At 44.8% G+C, this 13371-nt stretch overlaps 1 protein-coding gene across 1 annotated transcript in view; it reads right to left on the reverse strand.

Moving 5' to 3' along the window:
• The window catches only part of SPATA7 (spermatogenesis associated 7), a 52178-nt gene extending 43503 nt beyond the window's left edge, over positions 1 to 8675 (reverse strand). The window contains exon 1 of the mRNA XM_035107664.2: positions 8555 to 8675. Within this exon, the coding sequence (XP_034963555.2) occupies positions 8555 to 8618 (64 nt within the window). The 5' untranslated portion in view covers positions 8619 to 8675. The remainder of the gene's footprint in view (positions 1 to 8554) is intronic.
• Between the last annotated feature and the right edge of the window lie 4696 nt (positions 8676 to 13371).

Below are 13371 nucleotides of genomic sequence, written 5' to 3' on the forward strand. Positions count from 1 at the left end.
CCTCAATCTTTCCCAACATCAGGGTCTTGGTATTGGAGCCTCAGCTTCAGGATCTGTCCTTCCAGTGAGCACTCAGGGCTGATTTCCTTCAGAATGGATAGGTTTGATCTTCTTGCAGTCCATGGGACTCTCAAGAGTCTCCTCCAGCACTATAATTCAAAAGCATCAATTCTTCAGCGATCAGCCTTCTCAGTTCCATACATCCTAGTAATAGTAGTTCTGTCTTAAAGGAAGGCACATGGATCTTCCATGGCACTTTATATTTTGGGGAGGCGGGAGGGGACATCAAAAACATGAAAAAGTCTGGAAAGGTCCGATGACATCTGAATCCTGAACAGACTATTGCTTGGTTTAATATGAGCAATCCTAGGGCTCACTTGCTTCCTCCTATCATCGCATACTCCGATTCTCTCCCAGATTTGATTTCGCATGACATACAAACTGGGTAAACCTTGGTTCGTAGCAGTTATAGAGGTAATACCAAACTACGGTTTGCAGGAAAATCGAAAGTGATAAGAGAGGACACAAGGCAAGGGAAGGTGAGTACATCAATCCAAACTATATTTGGAATTAGCAAACTATATTTGGAAGAGAGGTGTGCAGTGCCAGAGAAAGAACTGTGAGTGGGCAAGTGTCCTATTTGCTATCCTTTGGACTATATGGGAAACTCATCCAATAAATCTGCTATAGCCTGGAATTGGGTGTGCACAAATGCAGCTGACCGAGCGCTAAACAGCAACCAGCTGTGGGCAGGCGGCCTTGTGAAGCTCTATCAGCCTTTTTGGGGGGAAGTTTCTTTGGGGAAGTTAAATTGCCAAATATTAGAGGTCTGCATTGGGTCCCTCTAGCGACAGATGGTTTGAGAAGGTATGAGTGCTGCCTTGTCTGATCACTGAACTCATCATGCGAGGGTTCTTAGAGAGATGTTGTATGGTCTCCATTGACATCCTTTACAAATAAAAAGAGTGTGCTGCATAGGCCCCCAACAACATATGCCTCTATGTGGCAAGTTCTATGTTATCCAAAATGTCCCTTTGTTGAATTTATTATGTTGTCTGCAAAAGTGTACGGAACCTTCTGTTTATTTTATTTTAACTGCAACAATGTCTACACCCAGTTCTTGTTCTTTGTTTTTGTCTTGTTTGTATGTGGTTGTTGTTGTTGTTTTAAAACTTAATAAACACATCTAAAAAATATAGCTCTGTCAAACTTGGTGCCTCCCCATAACAGAAAACCTAGAGTAACAAGGCACCAGAAGGTTCCTGGAACCCCCATTGCTGTGAGTTTTTGAGAGTGTGTTGCGAGTTTCTTTGGCTGAGAGTTGGCATGAAAGGTTATTAATGTTATTTATTATTTATTGAATTTATATACCACCCTATTCCCCGGAGGTTTCAGATGGAGCCCTGGGTGAGATTCCATTCTAGAATCATATCTGTGTAGTTTATTTCTGTACCAAAGACTTATTTTTCACTTTTTGTGAAATATTTCCTGCCTCAAATCATTAACATAATTAGTAGGACCACATGTATCCCATCAAAATGGATTATGGATTCTAAGGCAAAAACAGAAAAGGTTGCCTTGTACTATATTTTTAGTACTCAGCTGCAGTAAACAAGTACAAAATATGTGCATGTCATGTCAGATATGAAGTATGAAATTGCCTCTCTCTTCCCTTTTACACCCTGCTTTTCCACATTAAAAATTAAACATATAATTATCTTTGCAACCTGGGCACTTAGTGTGCTTGTGGTTGCTATTCTGGATTTCTTCAATCCCACTCCTCTTAAAGCTACAGAAACTGAAATACCTAACTGATCATAAAATAAACTGGGGTCAAATTCTGGGGTCAGTAAAGCAAATGTCTTTTGTTGAGACTGAAAGTGTTTCCATATTATTTGGCATTCCTAAAACCTGCAAGTAGGGGCCCTGCTGATCTCCACAAGTACAAATGGAAAAGAAGGGAGATGGAGAGGGAATTAGTAGAATTACAAGTTTCAACTGGTAGTACGAATCACAAGTTTCAAGTTTGCTGTGCTAAAAGGATGCAGCATTTAACCTGTGGAGTACTGCTTTCTCCACATATGATTTCATTGTAAATTATGTATAGGGTGATATTTTGGTGCATCCTAAGATTTAACCCACCAAACATTTTTTTTAAAAAAAATCATGTGCAATGACTAGCTTCCACGTATGTTTTGCATACTGTAAGGATGACTCCCTACAGGGAACCAGCCCCCATCATCCTAACGTCTACCTCGCCAAGCACAGGGAGCAGCAGTGGGTCTGAAGCAGCCAGGGGAGAAGGGAGAGACTTGGAGGGAGAGAGCAGCCAGCGTGCAGAACAATGGGAAGGCTCAGGGGAGTAGAGATACGGGCAAGGGCTCAAGGATGCTGGCGAGCCCTTCCACTGCCCTGACAGGGAGGAGACTGAGAGGGCATCGCTCCTTCTGGCGCAAGAGTTAAGGACAGCACCGCGACACAGGTCAAGGGGGAGGCGTTTTGGGGTGCCCCGACTACTTTGCTGGCATAGGAACAGACGTACGCCATTGCCGGATTCTGGTTCGGACTGAGAGGTCATGTTTTAAGCTATCTCTGCACTGTAAATACAATGCACAATAAAAGTCTTTAAAGACAAACTGGACTCAAGTGGAGTTACTCTAGAGTAGCCACGGCGACCCTCTGACACATAGCATGAAACTCCGTTTGCCGACTGCACTACATTAAAAACAATTATATTACTACAGTATATTCAAAATGAACCCTTGCATACGTATAATTAACAAGTGGAACGGTTAAAGCTAGAATACTGTACTGTGAAAAAGAGTCTGCTTAATAGGCAGGTATCAGTTTCTGCCACATGTGCTGTGGATTTTTTAAAATCATAATCCATTAAATAGATTAAGACTACTAATACATTTTATCATGGAGGATTACATATTCTCTCATTCCTCTGAAGCAGCAAACTGACATAAAATATGAAGCGAGCCATTTGCAGTACAGTTCTAAAAACTATTCCAGCTATCACTGTCATCTTATTATTATTATCTAACGGATCTCTGAAATATGTGAGCTTTCAAAAAATATTCACAAATGTTATTTCTTGCTTTAGAAAAAAAAGAGTGGTTTAAAAACAAAAAACAAAACCCAGAGTGTGAGCTGGGCCTCCTTTTCTCTCTCTCTGCCACAAACTGGTTCTGGACCAATGGTGCCGAAAACAAGAGAGCTCATCACTGACCTTGGGGCGGGTTGCAAATAGGGATTGGAAGTGGCAGGTGGCCATGCTGCTTTCATACAGGAGCCAAGCTCAGCTCCCATCTATTGGTTAGATGTAATGAATATTCTACTGTGGCTACCACAAACAGCACTGGGCCCTGCTCTAGTTGGGTGGGAGGCCTATTGCTGGGAATGTGCTAAGGGCTCCTGGAGTCTGGAACTGGCACTGCCTACCTGCTCCCCCACTCCACCCCACCCCAGGCTTTGGGGAGTTCTGAGAGCTGGACCATAAAGAAGGCTGATCACCAAAGAATTGATGCTTTTGAATTATGGTGCTGGAGGAGACTCTTGAGAGTCCCATGGACTGCAAGAAGATCAAACCTATCCATTCTGAAGGAAATCAGCCCTGAGTGCTCACTGGAAGGACAGATCGTGAAGCTGAGGCTCCAATACTTTGGCCACCTCATGAGAAGAGAAGAATCCTTGGAAAAGACCCTGATGTTGGGAAAGATTGAGGGCACTAGGAGAAGGGGACGTCAGAGGACAAGATGGTTGGACAGTGTTCTCAAATCTATGAACATGAGTATGACCAAACTGTGGGAGGCAGTGGAAGACAGGAGTGCCTGGCGTGCTATGGTCCATGGGTTCATGAAGAGTCGGACACGACTAAACAACAACAACAACAACAACAAAGCCCCTAGAATTCTGCATTGGTTAATCATGTTTGGAGAAGAGCGGCCACCATCATTTCATTATTTTGTCTTAGTTGGACTTGCTGAACATTTTAATCTATATAGATTATATGGAGTCATACAGCCCCCTGCAAAGTTGGCTAAGAAAAAACTCCACTGTTGAATCTCCATGCTAATCTGGTGGGGTGGGGGGAAAATCCATTTAACCCCTAGAAAAGTCCAGTAGCCAGCAACACAGTCTCTGTTAGAATTAAGTGTCTTAACTTTTAAGTACTTGGGAAGTTAGAATCGTAGAGCAGGCAGATACAGCAAAGTTCATCTGGTAGTCTACTGCTCTGGAGACGGTTTTATTAGCTTCAATTAAGTGAATTTGCTACAGGTCACGGAGTGCATGCTTGTTCTTCAGTGCAGAGCAGTCTCCACTGAACGTGAGGTGGAATTAACGATGCAACTGGACAGTCGGACACTCAGAGGGCTAAATTGGTGCAGGCTTTGGTAGCACATAGTCTATGAGGGTCTGGATGAAAGTCAACACATAGGTTACTTCTCAACAGAGGCTACTTCTCTATTCTGCCACTCTTGGGTTCCTTGCAAGACAATTTTGGCAACATTTTCTATAATAGAAATATATGATCCCGAGTCCTTGCCGCACTAGATTATGGTAGTTCAGAAGGCTTTAGGTGGTCTGAGCAGAGGTGGCAAGAATTGAGTTGACAGTACAGGCAAGGAGCCAAAGCCATTCATGTAGTCCATAAGATGAAAGAAGACCTCTAGACTGAACAAGCTGTAGGAAGCAAACCAGGGAGGCAGATGAGAAAAGGAAGTGGTTAAAGGAACAGCCAAAAAAGTTATTTTGGACCAGCCTAGTGCCCTCTCCAGACTATATCAGATTCCTCACACTGATAATGGCTCCTGTGTACATGGAGAACAGAGAGGTGTGTGCAAGTCTGTGCAGAAACTAGTCTATTATGCAAAAATAAAAATTACATTGCTCCATCTACTTTTGCCTCTGGCCCTGATCAGTATTGGCACATGGCCCCCACTGGTTGCCCATAAAGGAATGCAGCCCTTGGATGAAAAAAGATACTGAGCTAGATGATCCAATGGTTTGACTCAGTATAATGCAACTTCCTGTGTTCTTTAAAGATAAAAGGGACCCCTGACCATTAGGTCCAGTCGTGACCGACTCTGGGGTTGCGGCACTCATCTCGCGTTACTGGCCGAGGGAGCTGGCGTACAGCTTCCAGGTCATGTGGCCAGCATGACAAAGCCACTTCTGGCAAACCAGAGCAGCGCATGGAAACGCCGTTTACATACCCGCTGTAGCGGTACCTATTTATCTACTTGCACTTTGACGTGCTTTTGAACTGCTAGGTTGGCAGGAGCTGGGACCAAGCAATGGGAGCTCACCCCGTCGCGGGGATTTGAACCACTGCATAGCTGCCAAGTTATCCCTTTTTTAAAGGGATTTTCCCTTATGCTGAATAGGCTTCCTCGTGAGAAAAGGGAAAACTTGGCAGCTATGCCACTGACCTTCTGATCGGCAAGCCCTAGGCTCTGTGGTTTAACCCACAGCGCCACCCGCGTCCCCCTGTGTTCTTTAGATGCCTCATGAATACATCTTTATTTATGTTGGCAACAAGATTTAATTTTATTGGTTTGGTTTACTCCGCTCTGCATGGCTGTGACCTGGTAATTTGTAATAGTATGTTTGTTTTTAACAGTTGTTTTATTGTTGTTTTATTATCGCAAGTCTTTTTTTTTTGAGCAATATGTTATTGAAAAAATGGCCAATACATTTAAAAGCTAATCTAAACATTTCAGTTTTTTATTTTACAATTGAACAACACACATAGCTCCTACTCAAACAACATACTGTAAATATCTCAGTAATCAGCCTATAAGTAAATTACGTCTTATTTGCCACAAGTAAAATCACGTTTCTGTGTTACAGATGTTGCTTTATTACTGCTTCAACCTTTGGCAAGCAAAGGCATTGGGAGATAAACAGCTCAGTGCAAACCACCAGCTTTGAATAATAAAGCTGTTTTAGAGCAGTTGCATTAATGTCTAGTTATAAATAACACTGGTCTGTCAATAATGCTAAAAATGTTAGTGCTTCTTTCAGTGGTGAACTGTTTTGATTGCTGCATATGTTAAACTGATCCCAGGGAAAAATTAACTTAACTACACTTCAGCAACTTTGTTCCGAAGATTGGAATCCTTAGATATATTCTAACTGAGTTGACATCATGCACTGTCCGTCTTAACCCAATGGATTTTAAGCTTTGTACCAGTAAGCCTTGAAAGCTTAAAAAGGGATTCCTCAATGAGAAGATGGAAGAAGAACATTTGTGGAGAAAAACATCCCAGTTGAAACAACAAAGTCAAGGTTTATGAGTGTCAGTCTTCCAACTAAAATCAATTATGACTGCATATATACTTCGGTTGAATTTATACCCTATAGCATGGGGATATTTATCTAAATCATTTCGAAACCATCTTTCAATATAAATACCCCCAGTCAGGTAACAACAGAACCCGTGTAAAACATTAAAAAGTCATGCTGTGGATCAGACCACAGACCTTTCTAGTCCAGCACCCTTCCTGGCTGACATGATTCCTATGGAAAGCCAGGAAGCAGGACCAGAGAGCAACAGCGCAATATAAAAAGGACAACATGTTGGAAATAATACCCGCTATAACCACCAGGCAGGGCCGGATTTAGGTTTGATGAGGCCCTAAGCTACTGCAGGTGATGGAGCCCTTTATATGTCCAGCTGTCCTTTGTCAACAACAAATTGTCGCTCTTTTTGTGTTGATTATGCTATATGGTAATTTATGGACCAGTCCATGCAGAATGTAGGCACCCTATATATATATATATATATATATATATATATATATATATATATATATATATATATAGAAATGAGCAAACCATTGATATTTTAGGGAGCAGGCTAGCAGGCGAGGCTCATTACTTACATCATAGGAGCCTACACAACACAAAGCACTGTTGCTGTATGTAGGTTTTATTTTATATTTTGCAAATGTACACCCAGTTTATTTTTTCCTTTAATTTTTTTGGGAGGCCACCCAAGAGAGTGGGGCCCTAAGCTATAGCTTGTTTAGTTTATACGTAAATCCGACACTGACACCAGGCCCCCCTAAAAAAAAAAACCACCAACAAAACCATGAGCTATTGGTTCTTTAAAAATAACAAGGGTCCATTATTTTTCTCAAAGTCTAAGTGACAATTGGGAAAACCTTGGCTCCTCCTTTCAAACTCTCACAATCATTTACTGCACATGCTGAGAAACTGCACAAGAAAACAAAAGGGCATAAGGCCAGGCTTATTGGCTGGACAGAAGCTTAAATGTAAAGGTAAAGGTAAAAGGACCCCTCTGGGGTTGCGGCGCTCATCTCGTTAAATTGGCTGAGGTAGCCGGCATACAGCTTCTGGGTCACGTGGCCAGCATGACTAATTCTGATTCTAGAGAACCAGAGCAGTGCACTGAAACGTCATTTACCTTCCCGCTGGAGCAGTACCTATTTACAGTATCTACTTGCTCTTTGACATGCTTTTGAACTGCTAGGTTGGCAGGAGTAGGAACCAAGCAACAGCTCACCCTGATTCGAACCGCCGACCTTCTGATCGGCAAGCCCTAGGTTCTGTGGTTTTGACCACAGCGCCATCCGCGTCCCTGGACAGAAGCTTAGGCATGCATAAACGAACCAGCACACCACAAATCCTGCACATGTCTACTCAGAAGCAAACCCTATCCAGCTCAGTAGGCCTTTCTCCCAGGTCAATTTATTATATGGGGCTGCCGTCTAAAAAAACACTTTGTACAGTGGAGGGGGCCGCAATTTCTGTTTCATCCAGCTTGCCCAAAATGGCAGGTCTCCCAGGTCAATTTATTATAAGGGGCTGCCGTCTAAAAAAACACTTTGTACAGTGGGGGTGGGGGTGTGGCGATTTCTGTTTCATCCAGCTTGCCCAGAATGGCAGGTCTCCACAGAACCACCTGTGTGCAAGGGAGGCTGGGAACCAGGACAACACAGCCGAGGAGGAGTGCATGCTGGGAAACTCCCACGCTCCTCATCCTTTTCCCCAGCGCGTTCTGGAGCCCTTTCTTAGCCGCGGGATCGGAGCGGGGCGTTCTGGAACCCTCGCGGAACGCCAAAAGAGAAGCCTCGCGACTGGGGCGGCGCGCGCTGCGGGGTCCCCTGCGCGCATTTGGCGATGTCGTCATAGTAAAGGCTTAGAGGAGAGGAGAGGAGAGGGGCGTGCGAGGGCGGGGGAGGGCTTGTTTATCGCGGGACGCGCGTCTGTCTGCTCTTGCGCACGGAACTGCCTGCAGTCTGGCGAGAGGGACTTATTTGGCTATACATTATAGGACGGCGACGGCCGGGGGGGGGGAGCAGGTGAAGGGCGGGTGGTGCAGGATTAGCGATCGCTTCTGCCGGTGCGAATCTGTCCTGGCAGGCGCCAGAAGAAAGGGGCACGGAAAGGGAAGCGCAGAGCGCCCCCAGCCTCTTCCTCCAGCCCGTGCAGCTCTCGCCGCCTTCCCATCCGCAGGACATGCCGGCGGACCTCCTCCTTCTCGCTCTCCGGCTCGTCCCCTCCAGCCCGCCGTCTCTACCTGGGCTCCTCCTCCTGCTGCTGCCGCCGCCGCCGCCGCCGCCGCCCTCCAAGCTCACTCCCATCCTCTTGGCCCGGCCCGCCAGGCTCCTCCTAGCCCAGAGGGCCACCGGAGGCCCGAGCCCGGCGGCTTCCTTCCGTCCGTCTGTCCGTCCCTCCCTCTGCCCTTCCTTCCTCGCCTCTCCCGGCCGGCAAGGGGCGGGCCTGGCAGCCCGACGGGTTGCTATGGACACCGCCGCTCGCTTGGCGGCCGCCGCAGCTGGGCGCGTTACGTCCTGGGACCGGGGGAAGGGCAAGGTGGCGGAGGAGGAGGAGGCCCGGAACCGCGGTTCTCTGGGTCGCCGAGTAGGGCTGCTCCCGTGTAAAAAAAGGAGCGCAGAGCTTCAGAGGTAGAGGCTGAACAGCAGGTCTACTCAGAAGCAAGTCCCGCCGTGCCCAAAGGTGTTGCTTGAACGCGGAGGGGACCCCTTGCCAAGTATAGGAGCGCGGGTGTCTTGCGCCGCGCAGGGTGGACTGTAGGATGGGCGGCTGTTTTCCACGGCGAAGGTCCACTCCCTGGTTCATGCTACCACCTATTTACGTGGGGTTGGCAGCAAGGCCCCCTCCGGAATCCCAGAGAGCCACTGCCGCTCATTGTAAACAGCACTGAGCTACGTGGTGCAAGGGTCTGGCTTAACCTAAAGTCGTTTTCTATGCTAGCCTGTGCACATTTACCAGGGAGTAAGCCCCCTTGCCTCGGAGTAAACAGGATTAGGCGGAGGGGAGAGCAGTGTTGCTCTAGACAGGTTGCCTGACGCCCCTCTTCTGTGATAAACAAATTTAATTTTTGCTTGCCTTTCTGGAAGTCACAGTGATCCTTTGAGGAACCCGAAGACCCCTTTGCACCTTATCCGAAAGCATGTGCTTGCTCAGCATGGACATAGCCAGAATTTATGGGGGGGCAGGTTTTTTGTTGGGGAGGGGACAGAACAAAGTTATCAGCAATGCAAATGGTCAGTTAAGTTTTTTACTTATTTACTTGATTTAGGGTGGGGTAGCTGCCCCCCTGACTGTGCCCATGTTGCTCTGGGTTATGTACACATCCCTGTCTAGCAACTATTCCCCCCCTGAAGTACCATCTGGAGGAGGCAGTGAAAGGTGGTGGGCCAAGTCATCGCCACTGTCACCAGATGTGTGGTGTTGAAATCACCATTAAGGCATGGGTGTAGCCAGGATTTTTGTTTGGGGGGGGGCAGCCCAACTTGTTGAGCTTTTTTCAGGCTCTGCTTCCCTGCTGCAGTGCCCTGGATGCCCATCAGCCTCCTTACCGCCCTACAGCCTCCCCCCCCACTGCCGCTCTGTGATCCCCCCTGTTGCCCAGTGTGTGCCTTCCTTTGTTACTGAGAGTAGGAGGAGGGGCAGAACCAACGTGATTGGTACGCCCATGCATTGAGGTGTTGCCTCACAGCTCACAGTTAGCTAGCTGTGAGTTAGTTAGCTCACAACTCCAATGGGACCCACTCCTTGCTCCTCAAGGATCAACCAGACACTTTGCTTGACCATAGACGGGGGGGGGGGGATCTGCTGCCTTGTTGGCATAGGATTTTGAAGGGGAGAGGTAGCTTGCAGAAGGCACAGATCTCAGATTCCTGACTTTGCCCTCTGCTTGCTCCAAGATAAGCTACGGTTTACCCCTCCTTTCCCTCCTTTTCTTTTCTTTTAGTGTAAGTGGTATGGAACTTTGCTATGCTTACTTTCTTTGGGCTTGGGGGTGTTGGAGATTTTTTTTAGAACTAAGGTATTTATTTATATGTGCTTAGTGATAATTTGCTACCTGCATATTTGTCACCTTTGCTATCCAAAGCAGCACCCCTATACTCTGCCTCTTTCATTTATGTGTAACAAACCCATATATATTTTTTTACTTCCTAGTGTGCCACATGCTTTGTTAAGCATAAAAGTTAAATGTATTTTTATCAGAAGCACATCCTGTTTCCATGCAATAGGTTCCATCCCCCTCGGTAGTGTACGTTGGGTACATTGGTGGACATTGGGGGGGGGATATTCAGTGAACCTTGACACAATATATATGGAACAGGTCTTGTGTCTGGAGAATTGAGAACTAACCAGAAAATCAGTGTGACCATGTTTCATGAACACTACACAGCAAACCAGCCAACACTTATTTAAAGAGCAATGCATTGGAAATGAGAAAGAAAATGTGGAATTCTATGCTGAAAAAAATGTTACCGTCTGAAAGAGCTACCTGTCTGCCATTTAGAACTTGGCTTTGGCTGCATGCTAGCAGTAGCATCAAAAATGTGTCAGTAGCATAATTTTCACATTGATTTGAAGAGTGTTTACAAATGGCAGCACATTCTACTAATTTTCATTCTTTGTAAAATACGGCTGTCTTTTAAAATGTTCAATATTTACAAGGCATTTGAGCATGTTTCTCCAGATCTAATGTCAAAAACTAGATTTTATTTTTTAAAAATTCATAGAAGACACTTCAATGAGTTTAAGTACATCAGCTCCATGCTGGGCCGGTCCTGTAAATAGTGTCTGTTGATGAACCAAATTTGGATTGCATTGGCTGAATTGTATTTAATTCTCTTAACATCCTATATAGACAGTATTTGCATTAGCTATTGTCTTCAGACAGGGGCAGCCAAATACAATGCAGAAACATGCACTTTAAGTTTCTAGCCCCTTTACTATGCCAGAATTCTGTCTGCAGCAACAGCTTACCCTTTCACCTTTTTGTAGTACTCTGAAAGTTCATTTTTCCCAATGGAAGAATTCTGTGGATGAATCTGCCCCAACCGTCACTTGATGCATTGTGCTTCCAGTTTCCCACAAAAGTTGGGGGTTTCATTCACAGAATACATTTCTTTTTAAAGGGATGGGGACAGTCTCCCACTGAGCAAACAAACATTTCAAAAGCATCACAGCTATTCCCTTGTTACCAGGCAATGCACTATGCAACAATTTCTATTGCTTTTCTTTCATCGTCCACTGCAATTTATTAGAATTGCCCTTGTTCCAGAATTCTGGCCCACTGGTGCCAATACATTTCTACAGTTTTTAGCACATTGCCATTGGCTTGAATAACCTCTTCTGTCTTTTACACAACACCTTTCAAGGGCAGTTTCCAACGTAATGCATGCATGGAGTTGCTTTTGGATTAATCTCTCTGTGTGTACACTGCACAGATGTTTTTAAAAAGCATTTAGTTGGCTGTCTTATTCGGGCAACTTATTCATCAATGAGCCTGTGAACTCAATGATTTTAGAAACCTAACCTTGACTACCATGATAATCTTTGCACAAATTGCATGAATGATGCATTCTAATGATATGTTTGTGAATGTAACCATGCAAATAACACCAAAAGTCATGGATGGAAAAAATGTAACCTAGGAACTGGGATAGCTTTTATGATAACCCTAAAGACATTCAGATGTAGAATGACAGTTCTTTGTGATATCTTTAAAAACCACATGTTCTTATTTCTTGCACTGCTCTGCCAGAATTGAAAGCACATAATTTCATAATTTAATTCCCGCCCCCTTATATATGACATTTCTGTGCCACCCCATAACATAAAGACTGGATTAAAGTAAATGACAAAAACCCAAAACATAAAAACACTATTAATAAAATCAAAATCTAGCCAACCTCTCCCTGTTGGTGACCCACCTCACTTCATTTGTCAGAGGCACCCAGTATAGGCCCACTGTAGGGGATGCTGAGGTATGGGGGAAGGTCCCTATGGATTAGTAAAAAATGGTGGTTGATGTGTAAGAAAACCTGCTTCGGTATTTCTACCTAAACTGCACCATTTTCTGTTCACCCATTTCCTCCTATAAACTTTTTGGAGTGGAATTAAGGACATGACAAACTGCAGCTATATTTTATCACTGCTAAGAGCTGTTTTATTCTCGCTGTTTCAGTTTGAAATGCCAGGCATTAAAGAACACAGACACTAATTAGCAGCGTTAACTGGAAGAGTCAAGAAGTTGAGAATCTGACTTTAGTCATCCAGGCCATAAATTCCAAATTTTTACTTCCTCTGCCAGGTGACACCAGCCTAACGTGACATATGCAAATGCCCCTTTGCGATAATTAACGATCAAGAATATGCATATTCCCAAAGTATGTCTATATGCCTAAAATAACAAAAGTAATGGCTCAAATTAGTTTTAAAAAAGAAGAAGTTTTGTGACAATGTAAAACAGATTTATAGCTGTGTATTTGCAGAACGGGAAATAATCCCCACTGACTCTAATGGAATTTATTTCCAAATTCGGGGGTGGGGATTGTGAAGCCCCAAATTCATGAAACTTGTTACATGCTTTGAGACATTCTGAAACGTTGGCTTTGGAAAATCTCCAGGATGAATTCCATAGTTTGTGAGGCAGGTGCTGAGAATGCTTCTGTATGCGTGCCCTGTCTGCTTGAACCTGGAACGCAGATGGTCTAATTGCCAGGAGACTCTTGGTTGAAGATTCAGATGGGACCAAGGGTTCCCAGTGGTTCAATGCAGCATGTGGGCAGCTGACAAGCAGAAGCTCTCATGGTGCAGATGTGAAGTCATCCAAGTAGCAAAAGCATTACATGGACAAGACCCTAGGGGTGGCTTAGAGCTAGGGCAGGTTAAGAGCTATTTAAAAAATAGAGGAGGGGATTACTTTGCAAAAAGGATCTTATACCAGGAAACTCCAACCTTGGAAGGGCTTTCAGGTCTCTGAACCTTTTGCCGAACCTCTGCCAAGTGAAGTGCTGGAACTAGGCATGAATTCTGGGTGGACCCTGGGATATTTTCTCAGTATTGAAT

Source organism: Zootoca vivipara, chromosome 1, assembly GCF_963506605.1.
Source record: "Zootoca vivipara chromosome 1, rZooViv1.1, whole genome shotgun sequence".
Taxonomy (NCBI): Eukaryota; Metazoa; Chordata; class Lepidosauria; order Squamata; family Lacertidae; genus Zootoca; species Zootoca vivipara.